Here is a 22,027-nt window from a genome sequence, read left to right on the forward strand (position 1 = left end):
ATTTTATGTACCTAGAACTGATAATATAAAATTGCAATTTTAAGCATAAAAATGCATAAGACTGATTAATATAAAAAGTGTATACAATTTTTTTCCTGAGAAAAATAATGCTTACTTAAAATGTACATATGTATAAGCAATAAACTACATTTAGGGATGGGAAAATTCCCATTTATTTAATATTTCTGGAAAATATCTTAAAATTCCAAAATTTTTCAGCCATTTTTTTTATTAAATTGTTTAAGACCATTAAAAAAAACCAAATACATTATACAAGGTAGAATGCTAACCATGTCAAAATAAAATGGAAACTGTTATTCGGTTTTCATTTTTTTTTAAGGTTGGTTCGGGCGCCATCTGCCTTTGGCAGAAAAGTTATACATATAATTTTGATTAAGTTAAAATAAAATGAGCCTGTAGTAAATACTTTTGACTATGCCTCGTATAACCTTAAAAGTTTGCACCGGCCTGAGACTATGGCTGGAAATGCAAGTACACATAAACGCATATAACAAGTATAAACTCGAATGCTGTCCGAATGGTTTGGGTGAGCGTAAGTGTGACTGATTTGATTTTACTTAACTGAGAACTAAGGTTATAGTAAATGTGATTGATTTGATTTGACTGAAAGCTAAGATAACAATACGCGACTTTTCGGACGATTTGGGACACAGAAAGGGGTTTACTTAGCTTTTGACGTCTATTGGGCAGCTCCCTGGCTTCTGGATTGGCTCGAAGTCTGCGGTGGTAGTTTAGTACCGTGATGTTAATCCAAAGAAGGCTCGCACTGTACACTTCACTAATTTTAGGAGGTTTAGGATAAGTATGATTGGCGTGAAGAGTTTCAGGAATAAAACACTAGTTTTATGATAATACAATTTCGGGTAATCGACTGATCTAACCGTTGACGAAATTCTTGTCGGCGTGACTGGAATTTTAAGAAGCGACGTTTCTTAAGTTTTTTGCACTTGGCTGAACGGTGTGAATGTTGAAACTGATTAACTTGGATTTATCACTGAATTTAGGATTGTTTGATAATTTGCACTAGTTAGTGTTGGCATGTACTAACTCGGATTGGTTGTTGACCGTACGTTTGGACCGAACTGTAGTAAGACTGAAGAATGACTTTAAACTTAACTGTTTGTAATGTCGTAGCTGTAACTGTAGCGGCGGACGTAAGAGTAAGACTCTGACTGAAGACTGAAGACTGAACTCAAACTCGAGATCGTCGGACTTTTATGTGTTTCTGGTGCGGTACACGTAGGCTCCGCCCCGTGCTCGCTGTTAGCGCCGCGCTTTCCCATTGGTCGGTGTCCGGGATATACTCCCCGTCGCGTTCCTCGTTGATTCACTTCCTTTCCAGGCACGCTCGAGCTAATACAACATAACAAAACCTAAATATATTAATGATTTAAAAAACAAAAGTTAAATTGCCTATAATCTCATATTAACAGATAATTATTTGACTACTAGATTCGAGGTCTACATTATGCACCCCACCTTCAGGTTCCTTTTAAAGGTTCACATTTTTAATCCTTTGCCTTACCATTTTTTTTAAATCTGAAGGTCAATTCCAAGTTAACTCTGGATAGTAAGGGAAAGGGTTAAGGAAATTATATTTTAATATTTATGAACATTTTTATGACAATGTCAAAACAAAGGAATGAAACTAACAGATAATAATAATAATATCTCTACCCCTCATTCTAACTACGAGAATTAGCCCAGAAGTCGGAGACTTGTGTGGGAGAGGAGGCGGCATATTACTATTATTAAGCAGGCCGCATTTGCGCCCAGGAATGACATGTTGGTAAGCCCTAACCACCATTTAGTGCAGGAATGAGGGAAACCTAGAAAACCTCATTAATTAGGGGGGTGGTCAAATGCCAACCGGTGTCAATCTCTCACATTGACCCAAGCCAACGTTCTTCTAACCTACCATATTTGCACAGAGGGTGCCAATCCTTCGTACAAGCATAGCTAATCTACGGTCTACCGGCCGCGGGAATCGAATTCGGGCAGAATTAGCACACATCGATTTAATTACTGACGCCTTAAATCGTGCGACTATCGACCGATATACTAGATATACTAGACAACGAACATATTACAAAGAACCCAGCACAAAACATATGGAAATTGAACATCTGTCAATTTTTTATGAAACTTCGTATTTTGATAGTCCTCGTTATGCTGATCAAAAGTCTCCATGAGTACGAAGCCCTATAACCCCTTCTAACCTCTCAAAATCACCCACAAAGGTCAGGTGGATCCACTTGACGGATTATAGGTTAATTGGCTTACCGAAATATTTTACTACTGTAACCGAACCTACAGCCACTTACACCATAACTAGGCTTGAGACTATAATCTCCGAAACACTCCCATCCCTCTCCCTCCCCATCAACTACCAAAGCCTGTTATGTGACTTTTCTTTGCTTATTGGTTGGAAAAACGTTTGATCGTAAATTCCATCCCACAGCCACCTAAACGATCACTACCCGATACTCCACTCCCCACCAAACCCAACCCCACCGTTGGGAGGGGTAGACCAACCCCATTCCGTATTAAGGTTTGACATGCGACTTTTCCTGCTTGCGGGTTATAAAACCATTTGATCGTAAATTTCATCCTACAGCTATCGAAATATTTACTACTCAATACCCTTCAACCTCCGAAAATTGAAACTCCCACTCCCCTCCACTCCGTACCAAAACTTTCCATACGACTTTTTGCCTTTTGCATTAAGAGCATAGGGTAGTGATTGTTAAGGTAGCTGGGACATGAAATCCATGATCAAACAGTTTCAGAAGCCGTAAACAGAAATAATTCATACGGCAGGCTTTGGTTCGAGGAGAGAACGAAGAAGGAAGGTTCACCTTCCAACCCCGGGCTTAGAATTGGGGGTAAGGGATTCAATTGTTATTTAGTCAAAGGGTGTTGGTCGTGATCAGATGGGGTAAACTTTGGGATGGAAATAATGATTAAAGAATTGGTACTTTTTGTGGGTTAAAGGATATTAAACAATGAGACGGGTGTAGGATGGAATTCAAGATTGAACGGTTTCATAAGCCGTAAGCAGGGAAAAGTCATGTCAGGCTTCGATAAGAACTGGGATTGGTCCGACTCCAACCGTGGGATTTGGGTTGGGGGTGGGTGGTTCAATGGAGTAGTGATTGTTTAGGTGGCTGTGAAATGGAATTCACGATTAAAGAGTTACACAACCAGTAAGCAGGCAAAAGTCACATGACAGGCTTTGGTAGTTGGTGGGGTGGGAGAGGAATGGGGGGGGTTAAGTGTTTTGGAGATAATAGTCTTAAGCCTAGTTACAGTTTGGGTGGCTGTAGGTTCGACTGCAGTAGTAAAATATTTTGGCAGTTTTATTGACCGATAATCTGTCAAGTGCATCCCCCTCACCTTTGGGGGGTTGGTGCCCATTAATAGTCTTAAGCCTAGTTACGAAGTTTCATAAAAATTGACCGGTGTTCAATTCCCATATGTTTTGTGCGGGGTTCTTTATTTCAAATTACAAAGTGCATAATATACCCTAAAACTAGTAGTCAAATAGTTTTTTAATAAAAAGGTTGTGAGGAATTTGAGACTCTTTTTTGAAAACCAATAATAATGACCTCACACATTGATTTTGACCTAAATATGTTTTTTTCCTAATTTCTTCTATTTCTGAGATACAGAATATTAATGTTATGGTGGAAATGTATATTAAAAAAAAGAACACAGTTTTATATTAAAAAAAATTATATGCTATGCTGTCAATGTTTACTTTTTAGCTAGAAAAAACTGTAAGACTTCAATAAACTAGTACTTATTTAAAATAAAACTAATTTTTGGAATAACAGTTGTTCAAAATACTTAATCCCACCAGTAAACATACAGGGAGTTGTCTTTTTAGTGAAAAAGTAAATCTAGGCAAAAAATCTAAAAATTGTTTTCACTTTAAATAATTATTGGTTTATTGTAGAGTTATAGTTTTTTCAGTTGAAAAGTGATAACTGATTTTGTAACATTTCATGTGATTTAATAAGTTGGATTCAGAATATCTCGGAAATGATTTGTTAAATCGAAACTCCTGAAAGGATACCATTTTTAAAACATCTAAACTGAATCAAAGGAAAATGATATAATAATTAAAAAAAACTACCCTCAAATATTTTGTGTGACCTTAGAGGAACTCCTATTTGTACAACACTGTGTTTGGATTATTGTAATTACATATAGACGTGTATATTGATAGCAGGTGTCTCTTCACAAAATATAACCTCCACAAATCTACGAGTAAGTACTGAATTGTGGTAAGAAAACTGATTTCGTAAGTACCATCCTCTATCTTGATAGCAGAAGCTATTAGCAATAAATATGGAATATGTAGGTTTTCATTTTATTTATACCTGCTTAGCATCCTCTTAAAATTAAGGTACTAAGTTTAGCGGCACTAATCTATCCTAGGTATTTTGTTGCTATTGAACTGAAACACTAGCGAAATAAATGTGTTTTTGAAATTGGCAATAATAATTGATAAGCTTTTAGAATTATTCTAATCATAACAAGGAAATATAATAACTATATTTGCATATAATTTAATTATATTTATTGAGTGATGTATATATGTGATCATTTATCCACCAGTACTTTAAATCATAAATCGGTGAAAAATTCAAAATATTTCCAGTTGAGAGTGACTCAAAATTTCGCCCGTTTCGTCGACCTCATGAATTCGATTCAAAAATGGTCTAAATAATAGCTTGTGGTGATACTTAGGCAAGATTTTAAGTTGGGCATAGTTTTTGTTTTGGCGTTATGACAAGTTGAACCTGTTAGTTGGCTTGTTCACGCCAAGATGAATCCAACATTCTCAGCACACTCGTTCATTGTGTTCAAGATTCTCAAATATGCAAAGTGTACTATTTCCTATGTAAAATATTTTTTTCTTTATGAATCTACCATTAGATTTTACCAAACACTTTGTTTTAATGTACTGCCAATTTTACAAAAAAATCTGGATTTTTACTGAAAATATTCAATTAATCGGTATTTTTATGTTGGAGATTTACAAAATCTGATAGATACTCTAAACCTTTTATCCGAAGGACTGAACTAGGATAATTTGGATATAAGATTAATAATAATGAAAGAAAAAAATAATTGGGTAATCAAAGTGTATATTAGCGATTTTTTAAAATTGATTCTATTGCATGCATACAATTATGTACCCTTACAGCAGTTAGGATAAGATTAGATATTCTTTAAGAAAACATCATGTTGTAAGGGACTATGCTTTTTGCAAGCAATGAGTTTCATTTTCATCACTCAGATCATGTAAAATAATACGCAACTATTTTCTTAAGAGAAGTATCTTCCGTCGACTCAGCTGCACCCTAATTCGCCAAAAAACCGATTTCTCGTCAAACCGAGTGACTTCTTTAAGTATTATATCTTTTAAGTGGATATAAAAATCCATCAAGATTTGCTATGCAAAATATTGTTTACAAAAATCTATTATAACTTGTACTATATTTTTGGTAAAATATAATGAAAGATTCGAAAAAACGGAAAATTTTACGTTACAAATGTTACTGCTTGTATTTATTGAGAATTTTAAGATAACTCAAGAGGTCACCGAGAATGTCAGAGTCGCCTTGACGTAGATTAATCAAATAACTTGCCATATCCTAAAAATTGAATGTATGCTCAACTTGAACTAAACTAAAAACTAAAACTAAACAATCACTATAAGCTATCGTTTGGACCACTTTTGAATTGAATTCTTGAGGTCGATGAAATGGGCAAAAAATAGGGGTTTTTTTGGGTCACTCTTTTCTCAAATATAAAATTTCTATACTACAACATCAACCTTATCAATAAAGGTGTTCAACTGTACATGTTTTTTTTTTATATAATTGTTATCTAATTTAACATTCACGGGTTTAATTGCATTGTTGCCAGTTTGCCGTTTTGAGATATAAGGAGAAAATTATTTATCTTGAATGTAATATCCTCCATATTTCAAACTAGAACTGTTTCTAAGAGAAGAACGATCTCCTATACAACTGTGATTTGCGGTAAAACGATACATTATAGTGGTTTTCAACAAGTATACTTTTTTTATGTAGAATTGTCCACGAAGTCTAAAAATAAATCCCAAATGATTATTAGGTCATTGGCGTAAAAACAATTCCACTGTGCTCCTCATTCCTACGCCACTGACTTCCAATTTTTAAATTTTTCAGTAAATTATGGATATGTATAAATGTTAACACCAAACCAAATTTGACCTACCAATATGGCTCTGTACAGTGAAAACGGTGATATATAGACTCTTGCTTTATAAGGCAATTCTGAATTATTTATTGAGTTCTATTTGTGGTTAAAGTTTGATTCATCCGAACTGAAAAACGCAGTATATCACTTTTTGTTAGAATATATGAATATAATGAATATTCTATCGTAAATAGTTTACAAGCGCACTAAAGTATAATACTTCAGATTATTTTATATAGAATAATCATTACACAAGATAATAATAATGCCAAAATGTTACAGCACTGACAAAAGTAGACATAGACATTTAATGATTCTATAATCCATAAATAGATTTGAAAAAATATATTTTTTTATTTTTATTCTTCTACAAAAGTTTTGTGGGGTCTGTGCAATTTCTAGATGTAAGTTTTGTTTATTAAGTGAAACGCCAGGTTTTTCTAATTTCAACAATATAAATATGTCTTGTAATTGCTTCATACTTTTTTCTGGGTCAGATTGTTTTTAATTTATATCGATACTATATAAATATTATTTCTGCAACTGCACTTTTGTTGTTTTTTTATATTGAAATTGAATTGTAACAGAAAGTCATTAATATCACGTCTTTTAAAACACTATTAAATAATTATTCCATATACAGGGTGTTCCTTTCACTTAATTAGTAGAAACTAATTAGGTTTCACTTGTAAAAAACAGTTCACTTTCGCTCAAATACAAGCGCAAAAAATATGCTTTTATATAGGGTGTCTGGAAATTATGCGTCAAGACTTCAGGAGGTGATTCCTCACAAAAATTAGGGTCACAAGGTCCTATAACAATTTTTCGAAAACTCAATATTAACGGGGATACAGGGTGTTTTTTTAGTTTTTCTTAGATAACTTTTTTATTTGTGATTTGATTTTTTCCAAGTCTTTCCTATGTATTACTAGTGCCCTTGTAGATTTATGTTCCAAATATGATGCAAATACTCCAATTCCAAACGGCCTAACCTGACCTTAATCTTCGATCTATGGCCCACAACTTTTTTGTTTTCACCGCTTTATAAATTAGAACAGCACCATGTTAAAGAGTATCAAAATTTATTTAAAAAAGTATCTCTTGTTGCGATACAATAAAATGAACCGTTTCTGAGAAAAACGACTTCAAACATTTTCATGCGTTAACGCTGTTTTAAACTGATATTCATAGTTTCAACTCATCAATACAAAATTTATTCACTAACTACATTATTAAGTAACATTTTTATTTAGTCTATGCTCTTATAATAAGTTCTCGAAATGTTGTCCTTCTTTTCGACACACAAATTCATTCTTCTCAGAAAGTTGTGACGAACCCTGAAGAATATGCCCTCTTGCTCTTATTATTGCAAAACTGTCAATAATTCGTTGCCTCAGCTCTTCCACGTTATTCAGAGGCCTTCTGTATACCAGTGACAACATAGCCCCAAAGGAAAAAGTCGATCGGGTTCAAGTCGGGCGATCTGGCAGCCCACTCTATGAATCCACCACGCCCTATCCACCTCTCAGGGAAAATTTCATTGAGGTGCCCTCTCACCATTAAACTGTACACAGGTTGCGGTGCACAGTCATGCAGTAGCCACATTGCACGTCACACTCCAATAGGATCGTTTTCCAACAAAACTGGCAGATCATTTTGTAGAAAGTGGAGGTAAACCCCACCACTAAGCCTTTGAGGAAAGAAATGTGGCCCAACTAAATGATCTCCCACGATGCCAGCCCATACATTCACAGAAAATTTATTCTGGAACCCACGTTGCACCACTAAATGAGGATTCTCGTCACACCAATAATGTTTATTATGTAGATTTATTACACCATCATGCCCGAATCCAGCTTTGTCCATGAAAAGAATTGAATTGTTGAAATTTCTGTTGCCATCACGGAGATTTACAATTGTCCTGCAAAAATTCAGTCGTGCAATCGGATCTTTAGGGAGTAGGGCTTGGACCTTTTGATAGTGGAATGGATGCAGGAGTTGTTCCTGAAAAATTTCATGGACTGAGCTTTTGGGAATATTTTCCTGCGATGCAATTAACCTGACGCTTATATCAGGATTATTATCAACCACATCCAAAACACGAACTTCAGCCCCAGGAGTTCGAGTTCGTCGTGGGCAACCGACATCAAACCGCCTCGTCTTAAAAGAGCCAAACTCACCTAATTTCTGATGGACAGTACTGAACAATGCGGTTGTGGAATTCTATTTGGAAATGCATCTCGATACAAACGTTTTGCATTTGCCGCAGCTAAGCCATAATAATAATGCATGTCGCGCAGCTCCTCATTCGAGTATTTATTATAATTATGATTGTTATTATTATTATTCATTTTATCAGTTTTAATCACGATACTTATTACACACAAATGATCACAACAGAATAATTCACATATCTGTCAAAAGTAGCTAAGGCAACATTAAGTTATTGTTTTCAAAGCCTCCTTTGTAAATCTTAAAAATCAGTTTAAAGCAGCGTTAACGCAGGAAAATGTTTGAAGTCGTTTTTCTCAGAATCGGTTCATTTTATTGTATCGCAACAAGAGATACTTTTTTAAATAATTTTTGATACTGTTTAATTCCGGTGTCCCATGCATCCGAAATCTGACGATACGAAGGTCCGAAAGTGTTCCTATTGGTTAATATACATTCAAATTTTTACCGCTCATATTCATCCGAAATTTTTTAAATTCATACGACGTCGGAAAAAGTAGAAATAATTTTAACTTTTATCCAAAATCGTATGTTTTTTAACCTCACTTTTTCAGTTTTTAACATACTATGATTGTTGTTTGATATATTTACAGTCAAATAAATGTTATATTATAATGACGAATGTAGAAAATATAATACTACATATATTTTCTATAATATATATCTATGCTTGCCATTTGAAAATGTTTCACCTTCATCTTGTAATAAATTCCATGGTTCTATACTTGATTTCTATGAGATTAATTTCGGATGCATGTGAATTATAATATTATCATTCGTACGAATTAAAATATTTTCGGATATCGTACATTGGATTTCAGATGCATGGGACACCGGCCTAACATGGTGCTGTTCAAATTTATAAAGCGTGAAAACAAAAAAGTTGTGGGCCATGGATTGAAGATTAAGGTCAGGTTAGGTCCTTTGGCATTGGAATATTTGCATCATATTTGGAACATAAATCTACAACGGCACTAGTAATACATAGGAAAGACTTGGAAAAAATCGAATCACAAATAAAAAAGTTATCTAAGAAAAACTAAAAAAAAAAAATATTTTTTTTGACACTATCTGTTAATATTGAGTTTTCAAAAAATTGTTATAGGACTTTGTGACCCTAATTTTTTGTGAGGAATCCTGAAGTCTTGATGCATAATTTCCGGACACCCTGTATAGTCCTATATGAAAAATTTGTTTTAAACGTTCCAATTTTACTGTTATCAGTTTGTTTTTGTTAAAATTTAATTTAAATTTAATAATAACGAGCAGGATGGAAAGGAGATTGGAATATCCCCAATGTTGTTAAAGAATCTTTTCTAGGAAAAATTAAGACGACAAAAACAGATGATATATGAGAATTATATTTTTGAAATCAGAAAACGTTTTGATTTCACAAATATAGGATTACTGTTTTTTCTAAATATAATATTTTTAAGACCTCAGAGATGCTTCTCCCTAAACTTAAAATAAAAAAAAAATAGCAATGATTATTTTCATTACGAAACTACATTTACTGAATTATTCCAATGTATTTTGTATACACTGGAGTAAAAGTAAAATTTCTTAATATATTTCTATCTACAGGGTCGGAAAGTCCCCATAGTTCATCGGCCGTTATGTGAGAGCGATAAAGAAACTCATAGAAATCCGTGCGATAGAGAAAGATGGCTATAATGAAGGCGTCTAATAGTCACCGCCCATTTCGCCTTTCCACAAATAAGATCCACTTCTTATTCACGTAACGGCCGATGAACCATGGGGACTTTCCGACCCTGTATATTTCATCCTATTCCTACGTATTTCTCTAGTATTTGGTTTGTTTCGGGGTATTCTGTCATCCCGTTTTATTCCATCATATTTCATGTTATTCCATCATAATCCATGTTATTCCAATCTATTCCCACAGTATTTTGATCAAAGGGTACACTAATTTCGTCTAATGGATCACTCCTCGCCAAATACTCTTATAACAAAACCATTTTTAAATTTATAATAATTATTGCTTAATTTTAGATACTGTTATAAAAATAATAATACTTGTTTACACAAATTAAATTATTAAAAGCATTCACCATACATTTTCCTAAAAAAAAAATATCAAAATTGTGATTACCAGAACATGTACCAAAAAATGTATGCATTTAATCTTGCCTATTTTCCTCTAGTCATAGTGTAATAATTATGTTTCCTGTGATTATGATAGTATTTTTAAGTTTTTTTTGGCATTGTCACACCACTGTTTGGTTGAGTTTTATTTTAGAAATATTCACGTGTAACAAATCCTTCTCCAGAAGGCTGACTCGTATTACCACTGTGCACTGCCAGTGCCAGTGATTTTGCTTTTTTATATATCATAGTTTAGCACTTTATATACTTTCTTTACATTTTTTATTTTCTTTTAAGTTCAAAATTTGATACATGTAAAAAATAAGACCATTTTGCATAGCAGAGATTTTTTTTTATTGTTATTACTGTTTCATATTTTTTTTTTATTGCGTTCAGTATAAAAATATTTTATTTTATGAGTTTATATTTTAATATTTTTTTAATGCCTTCCTAATGGAATTTGAATAATGTTCTTAAAACTCAAATATTCTTAAATCATAACATCCGATTCAAAAATTAATCCTTGAGACCTAAAGTTAATTGGCAAATTGGAATGTCCGTGCTGAAGTAATAATAGTATTAATATTTGTATATACATAAATGTCGTGACAATATATGCCTTTGCCTTGCTCAAATGCTCTGCACGAAATGGTTTTATGTGAAGTATGTAAATATTGAGCCACAAGCAAAATGTAAATAAGATCGATATATTAAGTATTTTGATTGGAAAAAAAATTATATTTTTATTGGGATTGAAAACTGAATTCTAAAAAATAATTGTTTTTGAGACGTCAGAGTAAAGCAAATACATTGTTGACTAATTTTAGAAGTATTAAATTAGGGTAAACAAGTAAGTCGTTTGTGCAATACATGACTTTATGTGATATTTTTTCTGTAGCAATATAGTGTTAAGTAATATTTTTGGTTGCGAGACGATTTATTAATAAAATGAAACCTAACCAAACCTTTATCTGTGTGAGCGTGGTGTGGCAGTCACAATCATGAAAAATGCTGAAAATGGATGTAATTCTGCAGTGCTACCAATGAGAGACGTGAACAAGCCAGGAAGGATCTCAAAGGGTTAGAAGACACCGTGGCCAAGGAGCTTCAGACTTTGCACAATTTGAGGAAATTATTTGTTCAAGATTTACAGGTAATTTATTTGTTTATTTATATATTTACTAGGAAATGTCCAAATATTCTAGAAGAAAAATCTTTGCATTTACCCATTCCCAAGCTGTTTGGAGATTAGTTTGGAGTATAGCAATTGTAGCACAGTATAATTCCTATTCCTCTTAAGTTTCTACAATAATTTTCTACTATTATTATTTAAGTACAATAATGAAACACATCAATAATAAAACCTAAGTACTTCTCATTTATTTATTTACACGGGTATACTTACTTTTAAATTATTGTTTTAATGTCACACAATTATGTAACTGAAGGCAAATGAGAAACGGGTAATTCAATTTTAGGCTCGTATGAAGAAAAATATGTCATCCGAAGACAACGAGGAGGATGGTGGATCACTCGCCCAAAAGCAGAAGATTTCATTCTTGGAGAATAACCTCGATCAACTTACCAAAGTTCACAAACAGCTTGTCAGGGATAACGCTGACTTACGTTGTGAATTGCCCAAGCTCGAAAAGCGTCTACGTGCCACAATGGAGCGTGTGAAGGCGTTAGAAACAGCGCTTAAGGAAGCCAAAGAAGGGGCTATGAGAGATCGCAAGAGGTACATCACTCACTTTATTTGCGTTGTGACACACCTGGTATAAAAATATTTATTTTAGATATCAATACGAGGTCGATCGTATCAAGGAAGCAGTAAGACAGAAGAACTTAGCTAGAAGAGGACCCGCCGCTACTATCGCGAAACCCATAAGGGCAGGACAACACCACACAGTTAACATTGCCACTGCCGGAATAAGGACCGGACCCAACAACTCTCCAAGACCTAATGATGAGGCTCAAAAGCGCAGATCCCTCATTGTTGGAGATAAAGGTGAGTTTTTACAAATTTCTCTTAAAACTGTAAACTTTTGGAAGTTGAATTTATTATTATTTGTTAATACTACATCTTTGTAATTAAATGCCTCACACTAAATTTTATTTAGCACTCTATTGAATGTGTTGTTTTAACTTTCGGTTCTCGTGAGTTTGTATACAGGGTGTTTGTAAATAGGTGCGAAATATTTTAGGGAGTGGTTGTTTTGTGAAAAAAAGTTCATAAATATAGATCGAAGTATGCTTCATTTCTGAGATACAGTGTTTAAATTTAAATTTTTTATTTATTTTTATTAATTACTTCAAAGGGTTTTAAGATATTGACTCGAAATTTGAAAAACGCTTTGGAGGGATAAATGTGCATTTTTTGGGGTGATCCGAATATTTCTACTTGCACCAGTGGCGTTCGTGCGAGAATGCCACAACTTTTTTTAATAAAAAAAAAAATGGTACGCCACTGACGTTTTCCCGTTTTGATATTTTTTAGAAATGCACTATCAATTCTGAATGAAATGGGTCTTTAATTTTTTTTTTTCATAGGATGCACAATTTTTGAGAAAAAAATTAAACATTTTATTGTAGGTTTTGTTATTCTCTAATTTAAAGGTGCAAGTAGAAATATTCAAATCGCCCCAAAAAATGCACATTTATCCCTGCAAAGCATTTTTCAAATTTCGAGTCAATATTTTTAAAACTCTTTAAAATAATTAATGAAAATAAATAAAAAATTAAAATTTAAACACTCTGTATCTCGGAAACGAAGTATATTTCAACTTATGCTTATATACTTTTAACTTTTATAACTTATAACTTTTTTTCACAAAATAACTTCGGCAACCACCCTCTAAAATATTTCGCACTTATTTACAAACACCCTGTATATTTCCTTGACAACAACGAACTTCAAAAAATCAAACAAAACAAACCAAGAATTTATTGGTCTCAGTTGATTTTACAATCGATGGATCAAACCTGAACTGCATCACAAATTTGCAATAGATTGCTGATGGCACATTATTATAAATTTGATGCAACTTTTAAATAAAGTTTTTCAAATTCCCATTAACTATATAAATAGTGATAGTCACAAATTGAGTTTTCAGAAAGTTGAGACTCGTATTTATTAAAAAAAAAAAACTTGGACAGCAATGAGAATCAAACAAAAGCTACAAAATGTGACAAGAAAATGTTTGGGTAGATGAGTTTGTTTATGATTTATTAATAATTCGTATTGTCTCCTTTGGCTTTAATAATGGCAACTAAGAATCTACAAAACTTGGGAATGAAAAGTTTCCAAGCCTGGATTTTTCTTTTGAGGTCAGGAATTGTGAGAGGATTGTTTCATAACCACTTTTCCATAATGTTTCAATGACAATTAGGTTGGGGCTGCTTGCCGGTCAACTTCAAGACTGTAATATCATTGTAAGTTAGATGATATGACAGAGGATGCACGGTTTTGCTGGAAAATTAAACTGTCACCAAATAATTATGATGCCGTGGGTAGTAAGTTACTGTCGATAATATTCCAATATTTATCTGCATTAACGTCGTTAATTAATTCTAATCTTTATATTTCCTTTGCCGACATCTCCATATCATGACTCCTTGTGAGAACTTCACATATGTTTTAAGCACTATTTATGGAAGGTTTCCTCTGCTGTTCGTATTATGCACTTACGAAAATTTCTAACACATAAATGGTGTCCCAAAATTCACACAAGAAGTTATTTTGATAGGAAACAGGATTTAGTCAAAAATTGTATAATTTTTATTGATTCATGAAGTATACAGTGTAGGGTTATTTATGTATGGAATAGTATATAGGGTAAATGGTCTCCATGGCTTTACTGGTATATACCTACAGACTCTTGTCGAAATTTTTCAAGACTGTTTTGCATAAGTGTGGCAAAATATCGTTTATACGGCACTCCTTCAAGACATGGGTGGTCGTGGTTTATTGACATAAACCATAGACTTCAGAAAACCCCAAAGAAAAATGTCCAACGGCGTTAAATTGCATGATCTGGGTGACCAATTCTGATCTCCAAAATGGGAAATTACGTGACCAAGAAATAACTGATGCACTCATTGAATTGAATTGTATCTCAGGCTGTATGGCATGTGGCATCGTCTTATTGAAACCACATGTCGTCTATGTCCATATCTTGCAATTTAATAAACAAAAAAACGATTATCATGTCAAGATAGTGAGCACCATTAACTGTTATTGCCTGACCAGCCGCATTTTCGAAGAAAAATGGTCCGATGATGTCTCTAGCTTAAAACTCGCACCATTTGTTTCTCAAAACACACTTGTGGATTTTCTGAACCCCAAATGCGACAATTTTATCGTTTAACAAAGCCATTAAGATGAAAATGATCCTCATCGCTGAAGATGATTTTGTTCGAAAAATCAGCATTCACTTGTTCATAATCCATTCAACGAACTCTATTCGCTCTGGGTGGTAGGCTTCAGGTCTTGAGTCAACTGAACTTTATAAGCATGAAGCTGCAAATCTTTTATCTGTAAATAACTTCTCGAAATGTCCAATTGTGGATTTTGACGTATTCACATTGTCAATATTTTTTATCGATTTTCCTTGCTGATATTCTTGAATTATCATTTCAAAACACTTATTTGGAAGTGCTAAGCCGCACGTCAAGGTTTTGTAAAATAATTGTTGCGGAAACTTCATAAACACTAATACACAAAATCCACAACAGTGGATATTATTACTTTTAGTATCTGCCTGGTTTTTGAGGCAAAAAGTGCTGCACCTGAACATTTAGTTGTCAGCAAATTAAGCATAATATTGCTGTGAAAGATTGATGAGAACAAATTTATTTGTAAAATAGTCATCGAAATGTTATATAAAATGGTTATAAAATGAAGACGCTAATGTAGAATACGTTAATGCCAAAATTAACGCTCGTCCGAACATTGAGTTGATAGGGCTTTTATTTCCCTTGATATTAAAGCAAACCAGTGCTAAATGAATTTCAGGAATTCTGTTAGCATTTTTTAAATATTTGTGAGTGCCTATATATCATACATTTCATTATATTTTGTATTTTGCTCGGGTTTAAGATCATTAAAACTTATGTTACTTGGATATAATTTTAAAATAGGTTTCACAATAATTCAAATATGATAAATTGAAAAAGTTTTTTGGTGAACTTCTAGTGGGTCTTGTTAACATTAATCCAATGTCATCCAAATGTACATAGAATATCTTTCTTAATAGAAATATTTAGAAATATGCAGTTCAGTAACTAATCATCTTCCAATATTTAATATCTACATGGTGTCTCCAAATCATTTTCACCGCATATATCAATAAAAACAGTTAAATTGAAATTTGATACTTCGAGATATAGTTCCGCTTGATTACAAAGTAATTTCTACCATGTTTTTGTCTCTAAGATTTACTGGTAGACACTTTCTATATAAAGTCCCAACTATTACAAATGACATTGCGGTGTATGTGTAAAGCACAAGATGTGAAAAGGGTCCACTTAAATGAATATGATGTGAGGCTGTTGCACCATTAGAAATTTCATACAGTAAAACATTATTAGCTTAATGTTTTCATGTTTTTTCATTTGTAGTATATATCTGTATATTGTGTTTTATATTACTTTTATGATATAATGTATTGTATAAACGTGTATTTTCATATTTCTATATTTATAACTTGTTAGGTAAACCAGCTTCTTCCTAAAAGTCACATTTTTCACCATTTGAATAGTTTCCCTACAGCAAGCAAATATAAATTATGAAGAAAAACATTTTTCTATGTGAGCCTAAAAATCAGCTCCTAAAAAAGTAGGTATCAACCCCACGCCTCATTATTAAAATATGACTACCTCAATTTTTGCGAGTCGTCACTGCTGCTCATATTAGATGCTAGAAATCTATTAGATTTATGTATGGAGACTTCATAAATGATTACGAACCACATGACCAGTAATTTCATTTCCATCATGTTGGCAATTAAATTTCAGTAAAATTACTAAGACAATAAGATCAAGATTATATTAAAACACCGGCTGTGATTGGAGTAATTTTTCACGAAATTCTATTCAGCTAATCAGAGATCGCATTATCTCGAGCATAGACATAACAGTTTGTCACTGTTCATAATAAACGAATTGGTAACGCCAAAATTTAATGTTGGTTGCCGAAGCTCAGCGACCACGTGGCTTGTAAACATTTATGAAGGCTCTGTATTTCATAAACTGCGCTGTATCTTTTTGAATTCTAAATATAAAGTCAACTAGATACAGTAAGAAAAATACAAGCATCATTTTCTAACAGCACTGACTTTCTTTCATAAAATGAAAAATTAAAAAGTTTTCCCTCTATTCAACTTCATTTGTATACACTGTACAGGCTGTTACAAATTCGCTTCTCACTACAGGAATCTCGGAAACGGTAAGAGGTACGAAGTAGCTTAAATAGGGGCAAAGTTGCGTAATCAGGGGACCAACATTATGCCTAAAAAATCAAGGCTAACATGATTAGTTTTCGAAATATTTGAAAAAAAAACGAAATTTTGGAAATCCGTATTTGTTTAATTTCAGCCTTGTTTGAGGAGATATTGAAAAAAGAAGAACACTTTCTCATGGCCACTTTTTGCCCTCTATCGAATGGCATAACCAATTTTTATATGTAATGTTTTGTCTCTCCTGGACCATCATCAACTTCATTATTTTAAATACGACCCTGAAAATTTTAGCCTTGATTTTTTAGAGGCTTAATGTTGGTCTCCTGATTACGCAACTTTGCCCCCATTTAAGCTACTTCGGACCTCTTACCGTTTCCGAGATCCCTGTAGTGAGAAGCAAATTTGTAACAGCCTGTATATTTCATTTTAGTGGGCTTTGATTGGAGTTTTAGTTTGTATTTTAAACTGTAAAACATTTTTCTAATCATATCAAAATTTTGTTTTTCCTTTAATGTAATTGAAAAGGATGATGATGATGATGATGATGGTGTATTCTGTTTCAGATTGAACAGCCAGCCACCTTTTATCTGGTGCTTCAGAAATGTAGTAAGCAAAATAAATCGTAATACCAAAAATATTGCCGATACATCTATAATATGGAGGCAAGTTTGTCATACAAAATTAAAAATCACAAAATTTTGTATGATTAGACTTGTAATTTATGTGCTTACAGCTTAGTTATTTATAGATTAAGGTGCACTTAAAAGAATAATAAGATAATAAAAAAAAATAAAGACGTAAGCAAATTGTTTCTTGAGGTGTATGTTTGCAAAATTGTTTTATACGAAAAGGTGTCTTGCAGTGCAAGGAATAATTTGTCGAAATTTGTCACCGTTTTAAGCTATAACTGCGCAGACATAATCAATTCGACATAAAAATCTCCACTTTGTAACGATTTGCTTATTATTGTTGTTTAAATAATACTTACTACCATTGTGCAAGAACGGTGTTTCCTTCTAGTTTAGTTGATTATCGTTTTATAAAAACACTGTAGGAATTTATTTTTTTAATGGAGGTACTAAATATAGTAGGTGTTTTATAGTTTGGCACTCTAGTAACGGTACTTTTATTTATAGTTTAATTCTAGCTAATTCTTTTCCATTGAAATTTGTACAAGTAATTTTATTTCTATTTTGAATTCAAAATTTTTTATAATTGTGATTGTTTGATAAATATTATTTTAAAATTAATTGCTTTATTAAACATTATCGTGTTTTACTGTTTTGATTTTTTTCTTCATGTATTCAGAGGGCTAGCTTGACTGGCATAAGCTAAGAGCACCTCTGAATTTAAAACATCTCATTTCCTGGCACAAGAATGATGTGCAATTTTAGGAAATAACAGTACTTTAGTTATTGTGATAAAAATGACATAATTTTTTATTACTTGGTCTTACTTGCCTTGTTTTTAATTTATTTTAAAGGGTAACTGTCATGAACAGAACTGGTGCACAACTACGTTTTCCATGAAGCATTTTATTTAATAGTAATTTTATTTATCTGAGGATCATTTTCATTTCCATAGCCCAATCCTTTTTATAGCAAATTCTATGTAGTTGTATAATTACATATTTATTAGTGGATGCTTGAATCATGATGCAATTTATTTATTTAACTGATGAAAATTATATTCTAATAAACTAATTAAAATTTGATTTAGCGTTTTTGTACATCCCCCCATTGCACCTTTTTTACCCTTTTTGCTGTAATCACAAAATAGTACTTAAGTGGTTATTTATATGCCCCAAATTGCATATAGGCCAACCGATAGAGACTTTTTGGCACACTTAAATATTACAGCAAATTTCATATATTACCTTTTGAAAAATACTTAGCAAATGAAAACCCAAGTGAATTTTTTTTTAGACAATAAAAACTGGAAAAAATTACGTTTTTTTTTATATCTCAAAAAAAAATGATGAAATCGTCTTACTCTCAATAGGACTTTTGTAGCGCATAAAAAACCTATAAAATAGTTTTTTGTGCGACCCGATCGGTTCATTTTTTACAGAGAAAATCCGGAAAAACCTCTAAAATAGACATTTTTTCAAAAATTCATCAGTCAAATTTGAAATAACAGATAATAATATGTAGTTTAATATGCACAAGATGGTTTCTGTCCAATGCATAGTTTTTGCATAATTGCATTATAAACAGATTAGGGTCTCTTTTTGCACAGGGTGGCAATTTATCAAAAATGGTCCAATTTAAATTCTGAAAACGGCTTCTGAAACTAAACGACAAAATGTCCAATTTGTATATCTCGGATTTTCGTCTGGGTGATGGGAAATGTGCTAAAAATGCTCTTGAAGTCGCCCAAAACGAGTGAAAATACACTCGAGCCAGAGTTGGGTAGTGGTAGTGGGGGAAGCAGCAAGCAGAGGAGAGTATACGCTTTTGGGTTGATTGCTATTTAATTTGGCTCGGAGCAGTTTTGCAAAGTAAATGTATACTATACACAATACAGGGCAATTCTAAAATATGTAGTCAAACAGAAACAAGAGGTCAAAATAGACTGGTTAAACTAATTTACCTAGATACCAAAATGCACCCTAATGAGTTACAGCCCCTTAAAGTTAAAACATAAAAAAGTAAAAATACAAATTTCTCCTAAATGTCTGAAGATATTTTTTTCAAATTTGGCATACGACCAATGCTAATAAATAGCCATGTTTTCAAGTGAATATCAATGCATTGACGGCGTGGGGGTAATGTAGGGGTAGTCGCTCTTTGTTTCACCCTGTATTTTTTATACTGCATATGTTGATGGCATGTGCAGCATCATTGGACAGATAATTTAATTTTAAAATGTTTTTGCTCTTGAAATTTCTTGATACGACAAATATTAAACGCGATAATTTGATTGTATCAACTATTTTAAAGTAAAAAAAATATGAATTACAAATAAGGTACTATTAAATGCATCAATTCTAATTATTAGGAATTAATTAAATTAATAATATTAAATGACAATTTTAACAAAATTTAGTATTTAAAAAAATACTAATTACTTAAATATTATTCTCAAAATGCCTGCCTCCTGCCTGAAGGTAAGCACGAAGTCTTCGTCTAAAATTGTACTTCAGTCGATTCAAAATTTAAATGTTATTGCGAAGTTCATTTACTGCATTTTGCACACGAACCCCGAGGTTTTAAAATTATGTACTGATGTAGAATAAACTAGGCCTTTAAGGTGACTCCAAAGGTAAAAATCACACGGATTAAGATAAAGAGAGAGCAGCGGCCAAGCAATTGGTGCATTTTGGCGACGACTTGTCCATCTTCTGGGAAAATTTTGGCTGTGGCACCATCATGCATAAACCACATATTTTGCCTGCAGTGGAACTTCATCAAGATCATTTAAATTGTTTTCTAAAAAATTGAGATAATTTTGCCCTTCTAGGCGACGCGGCATAATGTGGGGTCCTACAAGGTAATGTCCTATACTTAATACATATCCAGACATTTATGTGGCACACGACGATTTGGAAATTTGTCCGTATACCGTCTAACTGCTTCCCTCGAATTACCGTGACATTCGCCTAAAGTGAGCAACATATCAGTCTGTTCGCCAAAAATAAAATTCGCAGTTAATAAGCTTGTTTTAAGCAACCTATTTGAAAAATACTTAATAAAATTATACTAAATAAGTGTCGCAACGGAAAACTGTAAATTCCTCTTGAAAAAAGAAACATTATTTTCCTCTTCCATTTTTCTCTCTGGGCTTTCGTTTTCGAGATACACGGTGTCAAAACTTTAATTTTTTTTTTTAGTTTTTGTACACACCTTACCACTATTAGTAGCTTCTTTTTCGCACCCTTCTCGAATTCATTGGACATGCCAGTAGTGGAGATTTTAAGGTATCGTAAGAATTTTTCCCCCCAAACTTTTACGCCACTGGAAAAATTGACATTTGACAGAAAATTCTGAAGTGTCGATGAATTTTACACAAAAAGAGATTTCTTGGTTCATTGCTCTAAAGTCGGCCTTTTCAAGAAAAATTACTTTTTATGAAAAACAAACATTTTGCTAACGTTTCGAAAATCTTTTGTAATTCAAAAAATAGGTTGTAATGATTAACAATTTTAACGAAATTAAGAACAGACAGGATTTTAACTTAAATATCACTAGCGACTAAATTTTACAAAAACTTCAAAATTATATCCATTGGCTTGAATACACGCATTACATCTTCGGATCATGTTTCTAAGAACGTTCTTTGTAATTTGAAGGGTATTTCTAATTTGTTCCGCTGTGGTTTCAACCCTAGTGGTCAATTCTTAGACTGTATTGACAGGGGTTTCATAGACAATGCTCTTCATGTGACCCCATAAGAAATAATCAAGTGGGCATAAATCCTGCGACCATGTATCTCGAAAACGAAAGCCCAGAGAGAAAAATGGAAGAGGAAAATAATGTTTCTTTTTTCAAGAGGAATTTACAGTTTTTCATTGCGACACTTAATTATGAACACCCTATATGTGGTGTGTTTAATCCGATCCAATAATCTTGTTTAATATTAGTTGTAACAAAATATTTCAAGAGAAAAAAATGTTTTAAAATTAAATTATCTGTCCAATGATGCTGCACAAGCCATAAAAATATGGAGTATAAAAAAATACAGGTTGAAAAAGACTACCCCTACATTACCCCCATGCCGTCAATGCATTTTATTGATATTCGTTCAAAACATATTTATTAGCATTGGTTGTGTACCAAATTAGAAAAAAATATCTTCAGACATTTAAGAAAATTTGAATTTTTACTATTTTTTGTTTCAACTTCAAGGGGCTGTAACTTGTTAGGGGTGCATTTTGGTATATAGGAAAATTAGTTCAACCAGTCTATTTTGACCTCTAGTTTCTGCCCTATAAAGTTGGCTACATATCTTAGAAT

At 32.8% G+C, this 22,027-nt stretch overlaps 1 protein-coding gene across 1 annotated transcript in view; it reads left to right on the forward strand.

The window, feature by feature from the left end:
- Positions 1–18,771, forward strand: part of LOC108904934 (kinesin heavy chain) — a 71,534-nt gene extending 52,763 nt beyond the window's left edge. Inside the window, exons 11-14 of the mRNA XM_018707658.2 lie at positions 11,650–11,767; positions 12,093–12,352; positions 12,411–12,622; positions 17,636–18,771. Of these exons, the coding sequence (XP_018563174.1) occupies positions 11,650–11,767; positions 12,093–12,352; positions 12,411–12,622; positions 17,636–17,640 (595 nt within the window). The 3' untranslated portion in view covers positions 17,641–18,771. The remainder of the gene's footprint in view (positions 1–11,649; positions 11,768–12,092; positions 12,353–12,410; positions 12,623–17,635) is intronic.
- The last annotated feature ends 3,256 nt before the right edge of the window (positions 18,772–22,027 follow it).

The sequence above is a fragment of the Anoplophora glabripennis genome, unplaced genomic scaffold (genome assembly GCF_000390285.2).
Source record: "Anoplophora glabripennis isolate ALB-LARVAE unplaced genomic scaffold, Agla_2.0 scaffold109, whole genome shotgun sequence".
Lineage (NCBI taxonomy): Eukaryota > Metazoa > Arthropoda > Insecta > Coleoptera > Cerambycidae > Anoplophora > Anoplophora glabripennis.